Source organism: Ciona robusta, chromosome 1 (assembly GCF_009617815.1).
Source record: "Ciona robusta chromosome 1, ASM961781v2".
Lineage (NCBI taxonomy): Eukaryota > Metazoa > Chordata > Ascidiacea > Phlebobranchia > Cionidae > Ciona > Ciona robusta.
Window position 1 is genome coordinate 14,865,685 of NC_143235.1, and position 10,881 is coordinate 14,876,565.

Sequence of the window (10,881 nt, forward strand, 5' to 3'; positions counted from 1 at the left end):
TATCACAAAATCTTGGGGCATGATGGGCCAACCTAACTCCAAGTCGTGCCACGCCGTATTGGGGTATATAGTACACCCTTTACTGTGTACAGCCACCTTAATAAAGAATACGCAAATTGGGGTATATAAGACACCCTTATAAGGAATACGCAAAATTGTCTAATTCCCTCAAAATTAAAAAAAAAAACTTAAAATGTTCATGTGTTTATTACTTTATTAGAAATGATTCTGTTCGACGTTCTTTTAAAACGTTTAGGCGGCGCTGGTCTCTCGCAGGTTGTCCTGTCCTTTTTACTCGGATATTACAATGTTACCAGTGGCATTAACGGTCTAGCTACTGTCTTTATAGCATATGAACCAAACTCAAGGTGAGAATTTAACATTGTACGTTACTAGTCTTGTTCTTATGTATAGAATGTGTTAAGGTTGTTGTATATGTGTGGTTGAAGAGCGTGGAGTTTAGGCCGGATTTAACTCATTACGACAACATTGTTGCATATAGTAGTTGGGGTAAGGTGGGCCTTCATTCTATTTTCTCGCCCGTTTCAGCAGTACACGAGGAATATTTACAAAATTAAATAGTACTGTGGGGGAAGATGGGACACTGTTAGCACACAAAATCCAAATATCCTAAGCGTTTTTTAAACAATTACCAACGGTCTATGGCAGTTCTGAGGATATACGGTTTTATGATTCATTTAATATTTTTTGTTTACTACCAAATGGGACGAATAAATAGAATGACAAGGTGTCCCATGTTCCCCCACTTTACCACAATTGTATTCTCACGACTCCCATTGGTAATTGTTTAAAAACGACCAGGGGGTATTGGATGTTATGTGCTGCAGGTGCCCCGACGTACCCCTACAGTACTATATGCACATTCTATTCTATATGAGTGCGGTTCTAGAGCGAGGCATGGGATCTGCTGGGGTTTAGGGCAGAGATGTCCCATTATCACAGTGTTAAAGTTAACACCCTTGTGTTACAGATGCAGTGTACCACCATTAGATAACAATACAGCTTATCCGAACCTGACAGAGCCAGACATTTTAAACTACACAACCCCATACGATGTTACTAAGCAAGCATATGATACCTGCAGCAGGTAATTGTATGACGTAAACAAATGTGACGTAATCAGCTGAATGAATGAATGAATGAATGAATGAATGTAACTTACTTTATCCTCGCGTGGCCGGAAAACGACAGTCGTTATAACACGGGTTTAACACCTCGTGCCAGCTTACGAGTTACCATGTATGTTACTTTGTAGGTGATTATTTTTTTTAGATTTTTTATTTTTTTTATGTATGGCTGATAATTTGGACAACCCATTAGTGACCACTGGGTTGGAGCAATTGCCGTTAAGTGTCTTGCCTAAGGACATATACGCCCACAATGGTAGCAGCGACGAGCCTTGAACCCATTACCTCTGGGTTACAGGCAGGCGCGCTAACCACTATGCCACGGCGCCGGACAGCTATGACGTAGTGGTCCGTGATAACCTAACATCGAGTTTGGCCCATGTATGACGTAATCTATTATGACGTAATGGACTGTGACGTAGGTACGGGTACGACTTGAACACTTGCAACGGAGACTTGACGTGTGTCAATCAAACTTATCCACCAGTGGTTTGCGATGAAGGATATCATTATGATAAATCACTGTTTACAGAAACCGTGGTCACGGAGGTAAGATGGGGTTTCATAATAAACAATGTTTTCTTGTGCCGGTGTCGTGATATATTTGTTCCGACCGTTGAATTTGTACCGGGCGCTATTGCGCATGCGCCGCAACGGCGTACGTCCAGAGCCCGTGGTACAAATTCAACGATCGGAACAAATTTATCACGACAGCGGTAAACACACTGGTTATGGCGGTGGCGACTAAAATGTTTAGTACAACACAAGTCATAAAATAGTTTTTAATTTATCTTTTTGTATTTAAATGCTAAAGATCAAATAATTCAAAACAACAAGGAGAAGGGAACAAGCAATACGATGTATATTAAGTTAAATAATACACCCGTATTATACTGTTAACACGATGATGAACAATTTAACGACACTATGAATTCACTTTACGCTTTAATGCGCAATTAATACTTTACTGATCGAATGCACACACAATGAGTGGACAATAAAGTTCGTATGCAATCGGTAAAATATAGATAAATTTGCTACGAGCAATGGTATGTTAAAATCAACAATAGCGTGATGAGGCGAACTGTCATAACCCAGGGTTCCAGGCCCTTGTCATGGTTTACTTCAGCACTATCTTTTTTTATTGTTATTTTATTATTAACGCAAATATCTAATATAAAGTGGGTGAGGAAAGATGGGACACCCTTTTTTCTATTTTCTCTTCTCATTTTGTAGTAAAAAGGAACATTTAAAGAATTATAAAACCGTATTCTCACGACTCCCATAGACTGTTGTTAATTGTTTAAATCACGATCAGAATATTTGGATATTATGTGTAAAGGTGTCCCGTCTTTCCCCACCCTACTATAATCTAGTAATTCTACTACAGGGTAAGCGATAAATTACCGAAACGTTGTTAACCCGTGAATTACCGAAACGTTGTTAACCCGTGTGACCAATATGACACTTTAACTGTGATCAAACAAAACAATGTTTGTTATGGTGAATAACTCAATTCCAATGTACAATACAAAGTCTAAAGCATATGTAGTATTTACATTTAACCTTCCCACAACACACTGTTCTAAACATACTATGTATATACAGTTGGGTGGGAGAAGATTTCCTTTTCACACCTTTTCATTCTATTTTCTCGTCCCATTTCGTAGTAAACAAAGAACATTCGAAGAGTTATAAAACCAAATCCTCACGACTTTCATAAACCGTTGTTTATTGTTAAAACTTAATCAGGATATTTGGATATTAGATGCTAAAGGTGTCCCACCTTTCCCCACAGTACTATATACTTTTGCACCACATAGAGCGCTTTACAAACTAATTACTTTACCAGTTCAATCTAATATGTGACCGCAAGTATTTAAGTTCCCTGTCCACTTCACTCTACTACGCTGGAATGATGATCGGGTCTATTCTCTTTGGGAACTTAGCAGACATGTAAGAAACTAGTTTGCAAAGACTCTACGTTTAAAACTATATTCTATATGTGGGTGAGGTCTTATAAAACCACAAGACAGCGAGTGTGGTATATAGATGGGCTAAAAGTGTCCCATTACTACATATTTACTGCATACTAGGCTAAAATGGTCTCACTTCTTCATTACTACATATTATGCTACCTATAAAAAAAAACATAATCATAGTACGATGTCACACTTAACCGAATGACGTCCACATTTTTGCCATGACGTCACCACCACTGACGTCATTGTTCAAATACAGGATCGGTCGCAAACCAACTATAGTGTTGACATTTATTGGAGTTTTGGGTTCAATGTTTGGTATAACGTATTCGACGTCAGTGGAAATGTACATGGCTTTCCGCACAGCCACAGCTGCATTTGGTTATGGAACAACTTTAGGAACATTTGTATACAGTCAGTACAGCTTTTGCTCTTACACTTTTCAATTATTCCTTACGATATAAAATTCCTATGAAAAAGGATATAGTAGGGTGGGGGAAGATGGGACACCTTTTCGTTTAGTTTTCTCTCTCCATTTGGTAGTAAACAAAGAACATTCAATTAATTATAAAACCGTATGCTCACGACTTCCACAGACCGTTGTTAATTGTTTAAAACACGATCAGGCTATTTGGATATTATGAATTAAAGGTGTCCCATCTTCTCTCACCCTACTATATAGAAAAAAGTAAAAAAAATAATTAACATAGCGGTATACGGTATTTAAGATCAGAACGGACGTTAACCTGCGAAGTATAGCTTGAACAAAAAGGCAAATGTTAAAATGCATGGCTGTATGAAACCCTTGTTAGACACAACCTTCAGTGGGTGCAACTATTTAGTCAAACATTATTTCTAAATGCCTGTAATGTTCGTAAAGATACGACCCGTGAAAATAGGGTCTGCTTTGGTCCTATAGCTGGACCTATGGTTGGATTTTCCCAACGGTTTATTTGTAACTTTATATAGTATTGTAACATTGTGTAGTGCATTGTATGGTAACGGATCTGATTGCTCAATGTTCGGAGCTTTCAAACGGTTTATTTGTATCTTATACTGTTTAGTTATGGAAGTGGTTGGAAGTGAATGGCGGACGTTCTTTGGGATCGGGAACCAAGCTTTCTTTACCCTTGGGTACATGGTGATGTCGGGGGTGGCGTATAACTGGAGGAATTGGCATGACAACATGGTTTGTACTTTAGTGTAAATCAGAAATTTGGGATATATTGTAGGATGGAGAGGGTAGGATACTTTTTTATTTTATTTCTCGTCTTATTTAATAGTAAACAAAGACATTCAAAAACTATAACTATATCCTTACGACTCCCATAGACCGTTGTTGATTGTTTAAAACACGATCAGGATATTTGGATATTTAGTGCTAAAAGCGCCCCGTTTTACCCCACAGTACTATATACGTTTTTTTGTCAGCACGCGTGCCATTTATGTTACATAAAGGTCTTCCAAGCGGTATGCATCAGTTTAGGTTTACTAAAATTAAACAAATTATCAGTACACAAAATAAGAGCACGATACAGTAGTTTAATTACACTACGAGTTTTACATAGGTGTCTAACTTATATTTATACGCAAGGCACGAAAGATACAGTAGGGTGGGGGAAGATGGGACACCTTTAGCACATGATATCCAAACATCCTGATCGTGTTTTATATACTTAACATCGGTATATGGGAGTCGTAGGGACAGGGTTTCATAATTCTTTAAATTGTATATGCTTCCCACCAAGTTGGACGAGAAAATAGAATGAAAAGGTGTCCCATCTTCCCCCATCCTACTATATCAATAAGTCGCCATACAAGGTATGCAACAGAACAACCGTGTGTTTTTTTGTCGCGTAAGGATAAACTAGATATAAGAAGTATACGCTTTCGCATTTACGGCAATTAACATATACGTGTATTCTATTTTCAGTTAGTAAGTACCTTACTGGGTGTTCCGTTTCTACTTTTCGCCATCATTGTCCCGGAATCGCCACGTTGGTTATTTTCTAAAAATAAAAATAAGGAAGGGATTAAGGTAAGAAACTTTTCACACACTTTTGTTTTTAATAAAAGTTTGATAGATAATAATTAAACGTAAATGGCTTGTTGCTTGTCTGTTAGGAGTAGCGACCAGCCGACCACGCGAATTTTGTTTCAATTTAATGTGAGTATGTAAGCGTGTTTTAACAACTGTATTGCTTTGACCCTTATAACTTCGTTTAGACGGTTTCCAAATCTTCGCTACCGTAATCGAAGAGACAAATAAATTATCAATTACGTATATTTTTGATTGTAGGTTACAAAGTTATTGGCAAGGATAAACAAAGTCACGATCACTGATGAAGACTGGGAAGAAGCCAGAAAAGCAGGAGAAGAAATAGAGGTTCAAAATGTGATAGAATAAGTTTAAAGAACCCCCGGGTCGTGTTGTATGAGTTGGAAATTATATCCTAATAGGTTCATTTAAACATGTCTGGAACACCAGCCCATACCTATACTTTTAGGTTCACTAGACTTTTTACCAGACTTAAGACATATAGGATTTATTTGTATCATGTTCACTGTCGAGTTTAGACAGACATGCTGTATTACCTCACGCTTACTGTCAAGTTATAACATGGGTGTCTTTTTATATACCACACACACATGATGTGTTCATACACCTCATGCTCACTGTCGAGTTATAACATGGGTGTCTTCTTATACACCAGACACGCATGGTGTGTTCATACAGCTCATGCTCACTGTCGAGTTATAACATGGGTATCTTCTTATACACCAGACACACATGGTGTATCCATATACCTTATGCTCACTGTTGAGTTATAACATGGGTGTCTTCTTATACACCAGACACACATGGTGTATTTATACACCTCGTGCTTACTGTCAACTAGACCCAAATTTCAATCGACTTAAACCACTAAACCTAACAAGTAATTCATCTTGAAATTTCCGTAAACTTAATCTGTTCCATTAGAAAGCTAAAGAAAGCACATCAGAAAGAAAATACTCGACACTCGACTTATTTAGATACCGTGGGACGTTTATCATAACTATTAAAGTAATGTTTAACTGGTAAGTCATAACCCACGTGCTTTAGCATATAATTCATGTTAGCGAGTATGTAGCCTTTTTTTAGATTACTCGGTTAACTATTGCGTAAACAGAAACGCATTACATTTTTTAAATTAAAATTAGGAGTATAGTTATGTACAGATCGGGGATAATGAACCAGCTCTGGTCTAAATCTTAAATCCCTCTTGTGACCTCGTTCTACCATACAGTACATTATAGGGCTGTCCCATCCCGCTCCATTTGGTGATTTAAACCAGGTGACAAAATAAAGTTACGTACTAAAGTAGCATAGGGGTAAAATGGGACACCTATTCATTCTATTTTCTCGTCCCAATCGGTTGTAGACAAAGAACATTCAAAGAATTATAAAACCGTATCCTCACGGCTCCCATAGACCGTTATTACTTGTTTAAAATATAATCAGGATATTTAAATATTATGTGCTAAAGGTACCCCATCTCTTCCCACACTACTAGATTTACCACATCATGTACTTATATTACACACAGGTTTGTGAACAGTTTCGTATATTACGGAATTTCATTGAACGCCGGGGCACTGGCTGGGGATATTTTTGTAAACAATACATTAAGTGAGTACTAAAACACTTTTTTTCTGTTTCATATACGGATAAGGTTTCAGAGGCGAGCTAGGGTTACTGGGATTTAGAGCCGGCAATTTTACTGTGAACTCAATATTAAAGTAAAATTTACGTTGCTGGTAATTTTATTTAAATTAAAGGTGGATTATAGTAGGATGGGGGAAGATGGGACACCTTCAGCGCATAATATCCGAATATCCTGATCGTGTTTTAAACAGTTAACAACGGTCAATGGGAGTCTTGGGCATATAGTTTTATATTTCTTTGAAAGTTCTTTGTTTACTACCACATTGGCCGAGAAAATAGAGTTCAAATGCGTCCCAACTTCCCCCATCCTACTATATAACTGAACAATTTACTCTTAATATGCTTTTTATAATACAGGGTTTTCAGTATACAACAAGTATGATGGACTTATACAACAGCTCATGCCGACTTTTATATTACGACGTTTATGCAGCTTTATGGGTCATTCACTTTAAATGGTATCCCTATTGTTTTCAGACGGGGTTATGGAAATGGGGTCTTTTGTTCTTTGTATTTTGTTAATGGACCGAATTGGACGGCGAATTCTTCTCTCAGGGATGATGTTTTTAGCTGGCATTGGACTCATTATAAGTCTTGTTGTTAATGAATACAAAGGAAGCAACCAAAGTTAGTTTAATCTGTTACTGTTGTTATCTATACCATCGCATGTCCACACCACGTAATTTTTGAAGGTCATGCTATAAAGCTTTGAGCGCATTAACATCACAGCATATTTATGTTTATTTTGCTACCGCTGTTATCGGGCATATTACTCTTGGAACAAAACTACTTTCATGATAATGTAAACGACTGTTGTTTAGTTATTTCAGGAGGTTTAATTTTTCCCATTCATATGTTTTGTATATAGTGTGGCGGGTAAAGATGGGACACAAATAGCACCTAATGTCAAAATACCCTGGTCGTGTTTAAACAATAAACAATGGTCCATTGGAGTCGTAAGGATAATCAGGATATAGTTCGATAATTCATTCTTTGAATGTTATTTAATTACTACCAAACAGGACGGGAAAATAGAATGAAAAGCTGTACCATCTTCCCCCACTTTACTATATAATTGCGTACTCTAAGAAAATATATTGTGAAAATTCTTTATTGCACACATGATCGGATATTATGTCTCGTTTTCCTGCAGGTCTTGAGACTTTAAGTTTGGTATTCGCGTTTGCAGCCAAGATAGGAATTTCTGGTTCTTTTGGCGTCATATATATTCTTACAACTGAGCTCTACCCTACGGTAATAAGGTGAGTTAAAAAGTGTAATAAAAAAGGCTGTATTTCAGCTGGTGTCGTGATATATTTGGGCCTGGCGCTATTATGTATGCACGACTGTAATTTCCAAGACTTGCCAGGAACGATTTTTGCACAGAGGTGCATTAAATTTGGTCCGGCTTGTTTGATGTTTCGTCCGACCTTCTACGCACACGTTGTGGCGGCGCATGCGCAATAGCGTGCGGCCGAAACATATCACAACACCGGAACATAGCGAAACTCCGTTATTATGACAAATATATTTTTACAGAAGTAACGGAGTGGCTGCGGGCTCGGTAATGGCGCGCGTTGGTGGGATTATTGCCCCATTTCTAATCGCTTTGCAGGATGACATCACATGGTTGCCCAACGCTATTTTCGGAGTACTTGGTAAGTTTTTTTTATATATTCAAGTAATGTTTATGTGAGTATAGTGGAGATACTATGCCATTTCCAGTGGTCAAAAATGGAATGTCTAAAACATTGTTTGTAACACAGAAAAAAAAAACATTTACAAAGTTACAAACGTGGTAACTCGTAAGCGGGTACGACCCGTGTTATAACGACAATAGTTTTCCCGCGCACGCGAGGATAAAGCAAGTTACAATTAAACTTTTCCCCTCAAAGTGTATATAATATATTTTGTCGTAAATTAAATTTCACTTCAGCTATATTGGCGGCATTCGCATCTTTAACTTTCCCGGAGACGAACGGTAACGGGATGATGGAAACCATTGAAGAAGCTGAAATATTTTATAAAACAAGGAAAATAAACAGCCAAGCATACGAGTTCGTATTATATACTTAAAAATAGCAGTATTTCAATATACATGAGATCGTATAACAATGTATGCCACAATATTGGACCTAGGATTAGTACAAGTAACAAGCAACAAGTATATGTATTTTTGGGATAAGGTGTATGACCCACAGTTTTAAGCAGGACCCATCAGGTTTCTACCTATATATATATATGTGTGTCTTATAAAACAGCTACAATCGTTATATTTTAGAAGGATACGAACGGACCTATACACAAGGCGTTGTTTTTAGGTTGATTATGAATGAATGAATGAATGAAATTTTATTTCGTCTCTTCGGTCACGATAACGATTACTGCATGGTTTTTAGCCTAGTCAGACGATTCAAGACCCTTTTCAAACACACATACAATAACTTAACACTAATATTGATTTCAGAAGTTCTGAAGAAGTTGGCATGGAGAAAAAGGACACCGGCCACGATAACACTGCTTTCTCTTCTATAAGTGATAACGAGACAAAAACTGCAAAATTTTAACTCCATTTTTTTCACATTTTCGTAATTTACAATTTTCAAATTAGATTTTAGAATTAGCCACGTTTATTTTTCATTAGTGTTTGCGACTGTAATGTTTTGTCGTTACAAGTTACAACTAACCACTGGACTGTAAGTTAAAATAAGCATAAGCTATACAGAACTTGCATATAAATATACATTGTTTTATTAAAAATGACGATGCCATTTAGGCGAAATACATATGTTATTATTATACAATTGATTGAACTTGACGTTTGTCTGTTACGTGTTCGTAGCACCAGATCTTTATACTGTCTTTCGTAATTTGTTACAGTTTACAATCAACAAATATTAGTTTACAAGTTTAGTTTACAAAATAGAATATAATCAGAAAACACTATAGAAATAAAGGCGATCTCATGGTAGAGAAAACACAGATATAGTAGGGTGGGAGAAGATGGGACACCTTTCCATTCTGCTTTCTCGTCCCATTTGGTAGCAAACAAGGAAGGAACATTTAAAGATTTATAAAACTGTTTCCTCACGACTTCCGTAGACAGTTGTTAATTGTTTAAAACATGATTAGGATATTTGTATATTATGTGCTAAAGGTGTCCCATCTTACCCCATAATACTATAAGTGAGCATAGGATAAAACCAAAAGGGAATACAAGAAACAACGAGTCTAATAATTGCATACGAAGTAATTCAAGGCACCATTACAGCGCGTGGTTAAAGCATTTTTTAACCGATCATTCATCCCATACCAGTAGGATTTATATAAAAAAAAAACAGACTAATTACAATTAAGAATTAAGTATTTAAAGTTCCAAAACAACAAATGGACGACAACATTATCTTTAAGTTTAAAAACGAAAAACATTTTGGTTTCGAAAACGTGCGCAAAGTCATTATACAGTTTAAAAAAAGGTGCAAACGTTTCTTGTAGTTAGCCAGAAACATTTCCGGGTTAAAGTTATAAATGCCCAAAACTGTGTCTAAAGCTTTACTAAGTAAAATGTGCTCTTGCGTAAATTCGTAGAGTCCCGTTAAAAACAGTTGAAGAAACACGTTTGAATCAAATCTCAATATAAAGTTTACTAACTGAGTTCATATTGCTTAAATGTGGTGCAGAGTATTTTAGGCTTTTCTTGCATGTAGAAATATGATAAGTTTTAATCTACTTCTGTGTTCATTGGTTCTGCTCGTCTGTGTATCCGAAGAAGGAAACGCTTGGCTGTAAGTCCTTATTTTATCTAATACTGTACTTGCTAGTGCTTAACTATTTAACCTAAAATCTGAGGAGTTATTATTTCATCCACCTACAATTGATGAGTTTAATTATTTAACTTGATATCCGATACCCCGCAGTTGGAACAAGAGACGGCGTGCTTGCGATAGAACCGCCTGTCTATGGCATTGGGGAGCGTGTTCCAGAAACTGCGGAGGTGGAACACAGTCCCCTGTTGTAACGAGAAACAAGGGTGCATGTGGCA

At 37.0% G+C, this 10,881-nt stretch overlaps 1 protein-coding gene and 1 long non-coding RNA gene across 3 annotated transcripts; one reads left to right on the forward strand and one right to left on the reverse strand.

The window, feature by feature from the left end:
- Nucleotides 1-177: 177 nt before the first annotated feature.
- LOC149743634 (organic cation transporter protein-like) lies at nt 178-9,657 on the forward strand. Of its 2 annotated transcripts, none has more exons than XM_089873927.1 (15): nt 178-368; nt 992-1,108; nt 1,571-1,697; nt 3,001-3,104; nt 3,390-3,544; nt 4,195-4,319; nt 5,064-5,168; nt 5,430-5,516; nt 6,114-6,211; nt 6,721-6,803; nt 7,317-7,466; nt 7,993-8,101; nt 8,379-8,497; nt 8,776-8,896; nt 9,310-9,657. In XM_089873927.1, exons 1-15 carry the CDS (start codon nt 223-225, stop codon nt 9,404-9,406), a joined length of 1,743 nt encoding a protein of 580 aa, XP_089730053.1. In that variant the 5' UTR covers nt 178-222; the 3' UTR covers nt 9,407-9,657. The 2 variants fall into 2 exon arrangements, with proteins under 2 accessions (XP_089730053.1, XP_089730045.1); XM_089873919.1 differs by having other exon boundaries at nt 183-368; nt 9,307-9,657.
- Nucleotides 1,130-5,169, reverse strand: LOC149743635 (uncharacterized). The gene is made up of 2 exons (XR_016384582.1): nt 5,075-5,169; nt 1,130-4,294 (listed from the first exon to the last, which is right to left on the reverse strand). It is a non-coding gene; the product is annotated as an uncharacterized LOC149743635 (long non-coding RNA).
- Nucleotides 9,658-10,881: the final 1,224 nt, after the last annotated feature.